This window comes from Aptenodytes patagonicus, chromosome Z (genome assembly GCF_965638725.1).
Source record: "Aptenodytes patagonicus chromosome Z, bAptPat1.pri.cur, whole genome shotgun sequence".
NCBI lineage: Eukaryota > Metazoa > Chordata > Aves > Sphenisciformes > Spheniscidae > Aptenodytes > Aptenodytes patagonicus.
The window spans coordinates 70,324,559-70,337,474 of record NC_134982.1 but is presented as its reverse complement, the minus strand read 5'-3'; the positions used below and the strand labels follow the sequence as shown (position 1 = coordinate 70,337,474).

General features: G+C 36.6%; 1 protein-coding gene across 8 annotated transcripts in view; it reads left to right on the top strand.

The window, feature by feature from the left end:
• DMXL1 (Dmx like 1) overlaps positions 1–12,916 on the top strand; it is a 91,685-nt gene that overhangs the window by 44,193 nt on the left and 34,576 nt on the right. For 7 of the 8 annotated variants that reach the window (XM_076362568.1, XM_076362567.1, XM_076362565.1 and 4 more), the window contains exons 18-27: positions 464–2,161; positions 2,735–2,845; positions 4,181–4,350; positions 5,541–5,638; positions 6,346–6,511; positions 7,314–7,566; positions 9,204–10,294; positions 10,560–10,751; positions 12,008–12,084; positions 12,274–12,401. In XM_076362568.1, coding sequence (XP_076218683.1) covers positions 464–2,161; positions 2,735–2,845; positions 4,181–4,350; positions 5,541–5,638; positions 6,346–6,511; positions 7,314–7,566; positions 9,204–10,294; positions 10,560–10,751; positions 12,008–12,084; positions 12,274–12,401 — 3,984 coding nt within the window. The remainder of the gene's footprint in view (positions 1–463; positions 2,162–2,734; positions 2,846–4,180; positions 4,351–5,540; positions 5,639–6,345; positions 6,512–7,313; positions 7,567–9,203; positions 10,295–10,559; positions 10,752–12,007; positions 12,085–12,273; positions 12,402–12,916) is intronic. The other variant, XM_076362569.1, reaches the window with a different exon arrangement.

The following is a 12,916-nucleotide window of genomic DNA, read 5'->3' as shown; positions in this document are numbered from 1 at the left end:
GCTTTTATTTAAGGTATAATATTTATTGAATTCCAGATTCTTGCAATAAAAGGAATAGAAACACAAATTTGGTTTTGCAGTCATTCATGAAATTTTTTGTAGGATCTATACGTAAATTTTAAGGCTTCCATCAGTAGTCTTTCCAAAAATATTTTATAAAGATTTTTAGGTTTCTGAATGGAAAATGTTTGTTTGTGAAAGATGGTAGATATTAATATTCAGGTTTAAATCATATAATTTGACTCCTCTCTAAGCATGAAATGGAAACAAAGGGTAATATGGTTTCATAATATTTTTGTCATGTTGTCGCCTTTGTGAGGCGCTGCAAACAACCCTCTTTGTGAGGAAGTGCTAATATTTTTTGTTTCAGAATAATAAAATTATAACAGAATAAAAATGTCTTTACTTTTTCACTCACTTTTTAGTATTTCCCCCAGTAAAAGTGTATTTTATTTAATTTTAGGACATCTGAGTTCTTCTTCCATATATCCTGTTTGTCGTGCACCATATCTGCTGGCTACTTCATGCTCTGATGGAAAAGTTCGATTCTGGAGATGCAGAGTTACCACTGAATCATCAGCTTCTTCCATGCCAGAATATAGTGCACACAGTGATGTTACATATGTATGGGAAGAATGGCCATTACTGATTGAGGATGGACTTCTTAGTAGTAGTGCTATTAATGTTCCAGGAAGGCCAACTGAAGTTAGCTGTGCACACACGAACAGATTAGCAGTAGCATACAAGCAGGCAACATCTAAAAATAGTCATCTTTCTCAAGATTTTATAATGCATGTTAGTATTTTTGAATGTGAATCTACAGGTGGTTCTTCTTGGATTCTAGAACAGACTCTTCATTTAGATGAGATAGGCACCATGTTAGACTCTGGTGTTAGTATTGATAGTAATTTAGTGGCATATAACCGACAAGACATTCCTCTGTCTCATGGTGGGAATATTATGCCCAGCACTAAGCACTTGGTACACTTAGATTGGATGTCTAGGGAAGATGGTTCACATATTCTAACAGTGGGAATTGGATCAAAACTTTTTATGTTTGGTCAACTGTCTGGGAAAATGCAAGAACAAAATGGTAAGGAGATTGTAGCAATCTCCCATAGTGGCAGTACGAAGGCTACAACCCTTTCTAGGTTTGTTCTGCTGCGTTGTGTTGACTTGGTTTCATCTGTAGAGGGGTCACCTCCTTTTCCAGTCTCCTTGTCTTGGGTGCGTGATGGCATTCTTGTAGTTGGAATGGATTGTGAAATGCATGTTTATTCCCAGTGGCAATCTCCTTCCAAGCAGGAACTAGTTAGTACAGATTCCTACAGTGGAAGTATGCCATGTATACCTAGCTTAATGAAACAAAGCCAGTCAGCTGCCTCAAGTGTGCATCCACCAAAGCGAACCTTGACCAGATCAATGACCAGCCTTGCACAGAAACTTAGTGGGAAAAGATCTGCCTGTGATCTGTCTACGGAAATGGAAGATTCTGGTCTTTTTGAAGCAGCTCATACATTATCTCCCACTTTACCTCAGTACCATCCATATCAACTGTTGGAACTCATGGATCTTGGTAAAGTACGTAGAGCAAAAGCCATTTTGTCCCATCTGGTGAAGTGCATTGCTGGAGAAGTTGTTGCTGTAAATGAATCTGAACCTAATCATGATAAAAGGCTCAGATCTCTGACCATCAGTGCTAGTGGAAGTACTGCAAGAGATCCCAAAACATTCAGCAAAACTGAGACTACAGACTATATTGAAATAGACTCTGTTCCACCATTGCCTTTGTATGCTCTGCTTGCTGCGGATGATGATTCATCTCATTCCTGTTCAGAGAAGTCTAATAATCAAAATAGTCAAAATAAAAAAGATATGCCCAATGACAATTATGAAGATCTCTTTCAAAATACTGTTATAAGTACAGATGAACTCGTTACATTTGATGCAGATGAAGACAGTTCAAAACCAAAAGTCATCGATCTTTCTCAGTATAGCCCAACTTACTTTGGACCAGAGCATGCTCAAGTTCTTTCTCGTCACTTGCTTCATTCAAGCTTGCCAGGTCTGACTAGGATGGAGCAAATGTCATTGATGGCCTTGGCAGATACAATATCTACTACCAGTACTGACATTGGAGAAAGCAGAGACAGAAATCAGGGTAAGCTGTCTCTTCCAAGTTAAATGTACTACTGTGCTTCACAACCTTTTTTGGGAGTTTTTCCTATTTTGGAATATTTTTGTGGCTCATGAAAGCACATCGTAGTTTTGTTTCATAGTATAGCCTGTGTTATTTACTGTGCCATCACAGTATTTACTGTTTAACTAAAGTTTCAAAATATCAGACTTTCATAAAATCAAATTTTGTATTGCTAACTGTTAACATCAGTGTTAGTCTGTCAGTCCACATAGCATAATTGTTTCTAATTCACTTTTGAAGAGACAACTTTCTTAATGGCCAATGTTTGTTGCATTATGTAGAGAAATTGAGAAATAAGTTTATGGATTTTTTTAATATGATAACACTTTTTCTGTTTCTTGCATTAAGAACAAATAACTTCAGAAATTTTCCTCTTTCCCTTTCCTTGAAGGGAAGAATTATGAATTAAGCTACTGTATTTATGAATTTAAAGCATTAGTAGTCACAGAACTGTAAAGTATTTCTTCTGTGAAGACACCCAATAGCAACTTGATTAGTAGTTTCTCTAAAGTGCATATAAATATTTAATTCCAGGTGGAGAAACTCTTGATGAGTGTGGTTTAAAATTTTTATTGGCTGTTCGGCTTCACACATTTCTAACAACTTCACTTCCTCCTGTACATCGAGCTCAACTGCTTCACCAAGGTAAGTGATGTGTTTTCTTAGATGAGGTTAATCTTAGTGACATAGCTGTGCATATGATTGCTGCGCTGTTGACATGCCTGTGCAGAATCAACGTGTTATTTTGTTGTTTTTTTTAAAAAAACATTGTTCAATATGAATGTATGCCAGAGCAGAAAATGTCTGTTTTATTTTAGGCAGAGGTCTTGGAACTGAAGTGATTTTTCTTTGTAACAATTTTTTAGTTTCAATTTTTTCTATTTCCCCAAAAGAACTAGCTTTTCTAGTGCTTCTAGTACCATGTTGATCCAATAACCTTCTGCAGGAATAATGCAGTGGAAAACAAAATACGTGTTTACTTAGTTTTTTTAATACATATTTGAAAAAAAATCTCTTACAGTCTACTCAGACTTTAAATGTTTTTTTCATAGGCTTACTGTAATTATCCAATGAACTATTTCAAATAGTTTTCTTTGGTATAGTTTTGAGTAGTTCCAACCTGATGTTGCAGACGACTGAATGAGGTGGATTTGATTAGGACTAATCAAATCTAAAGGACTGGCTGTGATTGCTTCTTCACCCTTTCATTAGTCATCATGACAGTTGATGGCATTTCCAATCTCATGGCTTGTCACCCCTCAGCTGCATCAGAGATTGGAATTGCCAGGACTGCCACAACAGAGTACTGCTGAGTTAGCTCTCTGATGGAATACTTTTAGTTGAGATACTTCTGCTGAGCTCAGAAATTGCTGAGAGTAAGAAGTGACTCCAAGGCATCTGCAGAGGTGCAGTTGAGTGTGCCTCTGCAAAGAAGCATTTCCTGGCCCTCACTAGAGTCGCAATTGTCCATAGCCAGCTATGCTGCTGCTTAGTAATTGCTATCTTCCTCATGTGCTTTTTTTCCTTCCAGTTTTCTCCTGTATCTCTATCCTCAAACCTGTTTTCTACTGTGATTATCTGAAACTTTGCATTTTCTAATCTAAGTCAAAATAGTGAACCTACCTTTCAAAACTTTGAAAAGTTCAATCAGTATGTTGCACTTTGTAGCATGGCTAATCTTAATGCCACCCACTATAAGTATATTTTGAGCTTCGGTCAGTAACTCTGTTCTTTGCAAACTTACATAAAGAGTTTGCAAGTGAAAAAATGTTTTCATCTGTTTGAGTTTTCTTTGATATTTAGTACGCAGTACTTACAAATATTCTCAAATTTCTGTTGCCTCATCAGCAATGCACTTAGCAGTCAAAACCAAACAATCCAACCTTCTTCTCTTCTCCCTTCCCCACCCCCTTGACTCCAGATTCTGGATTATTTTATTAGTGAATCTTTGTTTTTTTTTTTTAATGGCTTATTATGTAGGCTTATCTACTAGTCATTTTGCCTGGGCATTTCATTCAGTAGCGGAAGAAGAACTACTGAGCATGCTCCCTGCAGTGCAGAAAGGAGATCCAACATGGTCAGAACTCAGAGCTATGGGTATAGGATGGTGGGTTCGAAATATCCATAGCCTGCGGAAATGCATAGAAAAGGTAAAAATAGCATTCTGAAACAAAATTACCAAACTTTTTTCAAGCAGCTGTCCTCTGGTGTTTATCTAATATTTATGTGGTTTTAAATTTTTAGATATGTTCAGTGTTTCTGAATGTTTCGTGCTGTATTTTTTGTACGTGTAGTTTATTGTATGAATATGAACTTTTGTATTTAACTTTTTTCAGTACTTTAGGTTTCAAATTCCAGTGTGAAGTACATTTTGCGCTTTTAGATATTCCATTTTGAAGGTGGCAGTGTACAGTGCTTATTATGGATGTCCAAGATGCAGATTGAGCATACAGTTGTTTTTTATAGCAAAATTAGGAAACAAGTTATGGAAAAAGGTTCTCCTTAGGAACCTATCAGAAGTTGGGTCAACTAAGATATTGTACATCTGTCTTACAAATTGATACATTTCCATGATAACAAAACTTCTTGTTGTTTTTGTTTTGGCGTGGTTGTTTTTGGGGTTTTTTTTGGAAATATGTATTTTAATCATCACAGATGCGGCAATAAGCCTAACCTCATTATCACTTGTTTTAAGCTCTTGGAAAAGCCAAGTGTGTTGAGCTAGAAAATGACATGCACAAGATACTTTGACTACAAAGCACAAAGTGGTAAAATGCATGTCTCTACTTTTACTTTTCAATCTTCAGCAATTAATCATCACTTTATGAAACTTACTTGCCTTGCATTTAAAAAATTCCAAGTATTCTGGACCTGCATTTAAGGTTACCTTACATGGGTCTTGGGCTATTCTTGCTGCCACTTACCCCTTTTAACTTTCCAACCTCCAAAAGTAATCTCCTGTAAACAACTTTTGTCCTGTTGTGACTGATCCCAGCCTGTTCTTCAAGACTCCATCTGTCCTTTGATTACCAGAGCAACTAATAAATTAATTTTGTTATGGATTTCAGGAACTGATTTCAGAGGTAGACATTCCCATTTGATCTGCCAAAAAGCTTTTAGAACTGGAAAAGCATTAGCTAAATGATATCAAACAAAAACAAGGGGTTGAAGCTGTGGTATCTTCACGTGTTCTTATGTCAGACTCATAGTGAGAGGAGGGACCCTATATTAAAGAGAACTTCCAAGCACTATGGGGCATGGGATACCAGAAGCAACAGAAATCCCATTTAAGATTCATTTAAATTTTGGTTGTTTTTTTGCTGTTGAACTGTCTTCACAGGTGGCTAAAGCAGCCTTTCAGCGAAACAATGATCCACTTGACGCAGCCATTTTTTACCTTGCAATGAAAAAGAAGGCTGTGATCTGGGGATTATACAGGTAGGAGACATGTAAGCTCTTACATGGAGTTTCATACTGTCTGGTATAATTTTGGGAAAAAAGTTGAATGTGATGGTGGTCCAAAGAAAGCACAAATATTATCATTGAAAGCTGAGATAAGATTTCTGAATTAGTCACTGCATTGAATGGGTAGTTTTTAAGCTTCTTGTATTTTTTGAGGTAATTTAGTTGCTGTTTCTGAAGGTAGAAGCTTCAAGTTTTAGTCTCAAAGCTACTGTAATTCCAATCACTGCTTGATTCTGATTTACTTTTGAGGACTACCTGTGTAGTGTGTGGAATGATATGGCTATCTTTTAGAAAAGTGTTTGTTGTTATAAATTTTACCTTAAGTTCAGAGGACTGAGTTAAGTCTGTCTTTCAAACTGGCATTTCATAATATAACATTCAATATTGCAAACTTTTTAAAAAGTAGTTTGCATTGTCACTTACTCTTAAGAACTCACCTGGGAAAAATGAGCTTTTCTGTATTTGTATCAGGTTAACTGAAAATACCATTAGTTTTTGTATTTACTAAAATTTTTGTTATTTTTAAATATGAAGCCTCCTATGTTCCCAGTGTGGTGAGAGCCTCTGCATTTCCTAATGAAAAGATCTGTGTAAAATTCTACTGGCATCTGAGGAAATGAAGAGCCGTAATACATCTAGTAAAATATGTAATATATTTATCAATTATGTTCAATATGCAGGTCCCAAAAAGATACTAAAATGACACAGTTTTTCGGAAACAACTTTACTGAGGACAGGTGGCGTAAAGCAGCGTTAAAGAATGCTTTTTCTTTGCTTGGCAAACAGCGTTTTGAACATTCTGCAGCATTTTTCTTGTTGGCAGGACACTTAAAAGATGCAGTGGAGGTAATAAAATAATGAACTTTTTTTAATGTTTAAGACTGCTCTATTTTCCCACACTTACAAATATATTGATTGTGACTTGCATTTTGCATTAGTATGACCCCTGAAGATTCTGGTTTGTTTGCGCTCTTTCCTTCCCTGCCCCTCCTGCTCCCTCCCCCCCCCCCCCATTAATGACAAATACAAATCCTCAATCTTTACATTTTGATTCTGTTTTAGCTCTCATATTAGTGATACTAAAAAGTTCTGTGGTTAATTTCTCCATAATAATATTAAGAGGCCTACCTACCATTAACATGCTTTCAGGTTGTCTGCCCTGTCATATATGAAGACAACATAATTTTTCATTAGGAAGTTCCAGATATGAAAATGAAAGCTCTTTGGCAGTGGTGTGGGTTGGGTCCTAGAATCCCTTCACAAAAAAAATTAATTCCTGGGTCTCTTTGAATTGAAAAGTTGGGGGGGAATTAATCTTTGACAATGAAGGATTTGTTCTGTAAAGCTTCGTAACCAAAACATCCAGCTTCAAGAAGAGGCATGTGCACACTGAGAATGATTTATTGAAGCCAATTGATTTCAAAGATCTATTGTCATGTCAGACTTAAACTGAAGAAATTGTAAATCAGATCTTGCATGTAATAGTTGGCCACAGCTGTTCTGCATGCTTCCTGCTAATTTTTTATGGAGTTGATGGACCTACTTATCTCAATCTGAACAGATTCGTGTGTCTTCTGTCTTCTGATCATTCTAACCAGAAGAGAAATTATAATGTGTGGTCTTGTGAATATATTTACTTTTCAATTAGGTCTGCCTTGAAAAACTGAATGACATTCAGTTGGCTCTTGTAATATCAAGACTTTATGAGTCGGAATTTGAAGTACCTAGTACTTACAAATCTGTACTACAGAAGAGAATTTTGGGAAGTGTGTTTCCTGGAAAAGAGAGCTCAGGAAACATGCACTGTGACCCTTTTCTGCGAAGTATGGCTTACTGGATTTTGGAAGATTATAGCAAGGCTCTTGACACTTTGATTAAACATTCAGTTGAAGATGAAGGAGGTAAGAATATGAGTATTTTGCCTGTTAGGTTGGTTTTAACTATTTGTTCATTTAAGTAGTAGTTTCTTAAAGTGTAATCTGAACAAGATCAGGTACTGCACAGTTGCTCACCATTGCTAGTAAGTAGCTTGCTGTAGCAACATATGTGGTTTTTATAGTAAATGTGGTGATTGTGGTGGTGTTATCCTGTATCCCATCAATGGATACTTAATTTCTCCTTTAAGTATGTGAATATGAGGATAATGAGAATGAGCCTGCAGTGATGCAGCTGTTTTTCCAGCAGCAGCTTAAAGATGAAGAGACAAATTAGCTTCATTAGTTAATGTGACTCCATCACAACCTAGGAAAAAATTTCTGGTGGCACAGTTACATAGCAGAGTCTGGAAGACATGGTGTTTTGTAGCTTTTAGTCCTTGGGAAGAATGGTTGACCACAATGATACACTGCCATAGGAAAGACTTTGATATTTACTGTGATATAAGGAGGCCCACGTGGTGCCTGAAATAGCATGTAAGTCTCCTAAAGTGATTCTTTTCCCTGTTCACTTGCTAGCTTTATAGGCCTCCTAAGAATCAGTTGTGTTATTTCCTAAAGTTAATGTTCTCAAGGAAGTTGAATGTTTCAAGTCCCTAGTAGTTAGCATGCTAGCTGGTTTCAGTCCTGGTTACTGAGAGAAACTTGATGGGGATAAATGAAGACTCGAATCCCCCGAGTTGTGTAATTCATTTTAAAAACTGGTTTCAGTACACCTCAGGATAATTTGGAGCGAATAAGGGGTGTAGTATTCAGTTGTTTCCGTCTTGGTCACATCCTCCTGTGTAAAATCATTTTAAAATGTTACTAAATCTTATTTAATCAATTCAGTGGCTTGTTTGTGATGTTTTGCTTTATTTTCTTACTTAAAAGGTGCTCTTTCATGTACCTTTTCCTATTATCTGTAGTTAATTGTGCCATAACTCCTGATAGAGGAAACAGTAAGGGTGTATCTCAGATAACCCAGACTCTTCGAAAGCTGCGTGAATCATCCTATGCTGATGCTTGTATCTTTTCAGGGTTTTTTGTGGTGTGGTTTTGGACACGAAAATAAAATGTGTAGGTGCTGTACTGCTGTATAATTAATTTATTTGTATGTAATACTGATATCAATATGTATAAAAGTTATGGATTTCCTAATTTTATTATAAGTTGCATTTTTGTTAAGAGGTAGACAAAAAATACTAATCCAGAATTTTTAAAAATACTTTTTTTAAGTAAAAAATCTTTAGTAAGATGTAACATCGTATTATCATTTATTGATGGAAACGTCAAAAAGCTAAACTGAACAGGAAAGTGGTCTTGTTTGACTGCAGGACTGGCCTGACTGCAAGGAAAATAAATGGCAGCTGTTTTAAATTAAAGGTCCTACTGGCTCTCCCACTCAAGCTTCTCTTTTTAGTAGTGATTAGGTTTGGCAATGTCCTCCCTCCTAAGATATTCAATTGATAAAGGTGCAAAGCAAGGTGAAAAGGGGGGTGCAATGAAGTAAACAATAGAATTGAATACTAAGACCTAATAGACTTCTGATGAACTTGGAACTTTGCAGGTGGATTATTTCATACAGAATGGTAGATTTTCCTCATGATGCAATATCTTTTCAGATGAAGGAGATGGCTCATCAAGTTGTAACCCTGCAGTATTTAACTTCTATAACTACTTACGAACACATCCTCTCTTGTTGAGACGTCATTTTGGCTCTTCTGATACATCTTCTACACACATTTGCCTAACAGTAGAAAATGGATTAGCTGACAAAATCAACCTAGGTGAAAGACGGCTGTTTTTCACCACTGCATATGCTCATCTAAAAGCTGGTTGTCCTATGTTGGCCTTAGAAGTGTTATCAAAAATGCCCAAAGTTGTCAAGAGGTCAAAGTCATTCTGTAGAACCCCTAGTGTAATGGATACTAGTAAAGATTTCTCACCATCTTCTCCAGTTAAAGAGTTGGAAACAAAAGACCAATCTTCCAGTGTTGATTGGTCACAGCCAGTATCAAATGGTCTAGGTTCATCTTCAGATTGTTCATCAGTAAAACATTCAAGTTCAACTCCTTCCTTTGACTGGAGCCAGCCAAGTGTGGTATTCCAAGATGAACACTTGAAACTACAGTCAGACAGTGATGAAAGTGATGAGAGTGAAGATTCTTCCCTGGTAATGAAAGAGCTAAAACCTCTGAAGAAAGCTAAAAAATTATATGAAACAAGTTCTAGCTACACAGAATCTTTTAGTGTAGTTGATGACAAAGATATTGTAAGTCCATCAGAAGATATAATTTCAGCACAGCTGAAGTTTAGAGCTTGCCTGAAAATTCTTACTGTAGAGCTTCGTACGCTGTCCACTGGTTATGAGGTAGATGGTGGGAAGTTGAGGTATCAGCTTTATCAGTGGCTTGAAAGAGAAGTGGTAGCTCTTCAAAAGACCTGCGATTATAGTGTTGAAGTAGAAGAGATACAGTCAGGAATTAGTGTGGTGCCAGAGGAGGCTACATTACATGAAAATGCTGAAGACTTAGCTGACCAGCAAAAAAATATGCTACAGAAAGAAGACTTTCAGAAAAGACGTCAATGGCTTCTGAAATACCAGTCTCTCCTAAGAATGTTCCTTAGTTACTGTATACTTCATGGCTCTCATGGTGGAGGTTTGGCATCTGTCAGAATGGAATTAATTCTGCTATTGCAGGAATCTCAGCAGGTATGTGGGGGAGCTTAGTTTGTTTTCTCTGCTTCAGGTTTGTTGTAGATTTTTTTGAATGTTTATGTATTATTGTTGAAGTTTTCCTATTATAGCATGCACCTGTCTTATAATAAATGTAACACTGTTTTTAACATGTTATGTTTTCTGTAGGTCATGGGGTTTTTTGTTGTTTAGAATCCCCTTCCCCTCTTTCAGAAGTTCTTCTGTTCCCTTTAGGAAGCTGTACTATCACTTTGTGTGTGTGTTTCTGGCTTGTTTTTAGGAGCAGTCAACACAGATACCTTCCAGCCCTCTACCAGAGCAAAGCTCCATACCTCTCCTATTTGCTTGCACAGCTAGTGCCAAAACAGTGGTGGCTAATCCATTGCTACATCTTGGTAACTTAACTCATGATATATTACATGCCATAATAAACATTGATTCGCCACCTCATCCAGATACTCAGAACAACAAGGTGTGTATTTTTTTTTATACGTGTTTGGGTTTGTTGTTTTTGTCATTGTCCAGTTTGCTGAAGTCATGGATCTTTTTCTGACAGCATGACAATTTTCTGACATGCCTACCTGTGACAAGTAATAAAACTGTGGAATATCAGCGTTCTCTGTAGTACTTATCTTGGGCTAAAATAAGGTTCACTGATTATTACTTATTGTTGAGGTGCTGAGCATCTGGTTCAACAAGCTGAAGTAGATTGGCCTCTCTCAGGATATTGGTCGAAGGTGACATCTGTTATGGAAAACATGTTGTACTACACTGTCAGTGACACATTGGTCTTTATGACAATATAATCATTACTTCTGTTACATTAATGGTAAACTCTGCATTTCAGTCCTAGACCTAAGTAAAATTAAGTTTTGAAGTATAAAAACTGATTGTCAACAAAGTACAGTAAACTCAGACTTTTTTGTGAATCAGTATATATGTTTATACAGTAAAATATAGCCTGTTTTTTTAAGTTACATTTCTGTAAGATTTCTTCTGTATTTGACCTTGGACTGGAAACCAAACTTTAAGGTTAAATTTTTCTTGGAGTTTTGTATGTGTTAGGTCCCAAATCATGTTTACTTTTAGCAGAGATTTCTAGAGAACACTCAAGAGACTGCTTAGTTCCTGGTCTGTGCTTCATTTCAGAGGGAACAGACAAATAAGTATAAGAAACTCATTTTTTAACTGAACCTTTTTGATCAACAGATTCTCTAGCTCTTTGTGTGTTTTGTGATACATTAAGAAAAGTATCAGCTATGATAAAAATAGTGATCATTGTGATACTGAGTAAATTGTATGTCTGAGAGCTGCACAAGAATTGTTCAAGAACTAAGCTGCATTGTAATTTTTATTCTGAACCAAAGCCTTTGTATTCTGAGCCAGCATATTGCTACTGTCTGAGGGTATAATCACTTATGACTGTTGTATAGAGGTTTAATATGTTGCTGTTTCTTAATTGAAAACATTGCAGCTAGAGCTGATCTGTGATTGTGGGTTGGTGGGGTGAGTGAGTGCTTCCCCATCCCTTTCGTTGCAAAGTGGATTGATTTACCTGAAATGAATGCTGAAGAGAAGGTGGCTTTGTAAGTGATTTTTGCCATAAATGCTTATACCTTCCATATTCAGTGCTTGTCCTACTGTTACAAATCTGTATGCATGAAAGGCTGTGATACTAACAACTGTTCATCTTGGGTGTAATATGTTCTATAAAACTTTGTCTTACAGATATATGTAATGCATACCTTAGCAGCGTCACTCTCTGCTTGCATCTACCAATGTCTTTGTGATGGCCACAGCTACAGGTAAAGGTCTATGAGAAGTACTTTTTAGAGAATGGTCAACACACTGTCTCACTGTAGTGGTGGTATAATAGATAGTGCACCAGAAGGCAGTGCTCACACCTGTCTACATCTAGAAAGGGTTATCACTTGAATAGTTTTAAACATAACTTTTTTTTTATAAATAAGACATCCCACTTTTCTGTTTCACAGCTCATTTCAAGCAAATCAGTTCACTGGAACAGTGTATCAGACAGTGCTATTAACTCAGCGCCATTCTCTAAGAACAACAAGCTTAGAAGAAACAGTGACTCCCAATACATCACCTGCTCAGTGGCCAGGTATCTAGAGTTGATTTGTTTTTTTCCTCTTAAGGAAAATTTAATTGTCTGGATCCACTGTAAGAGCATGTAGCTATGCTCTGGACTTTCTAGTAGTACTTGTAACAGCTGTGTGGTAAAAAGTTTCTTACAATAAAATTTTATCTTCATTTTTCAAAAGCTGTAAGCTAGTAATTCTGGTTATTCACTAAGTCAGGTTGATTTATATTGCTTTCTCTTGCTAAAAAATGTTAGTGGGGGCTCTAGTAAAGGGTGAGTAAATGGAAAGTAAGGTGCCGTCCTGTGCTCTACTTGCTCCCCCTTGCAGGCAACAGATCAGTGTCACCATTTTTCTACTTGTTACTCTTGAAAAGGACTTGAAAGACTATCTTAGTTTGTGCTCCATCTCAGAATGATTGTAGCTTATGTACAGCTTTTGAACTCACTTGAAACTACTGACAATGAGAAGTTTATAATGAATTATGTTTTGCTGTAGCTGTAAAACCCATGTAGGACTTCAGGTAATTCTTAATGTG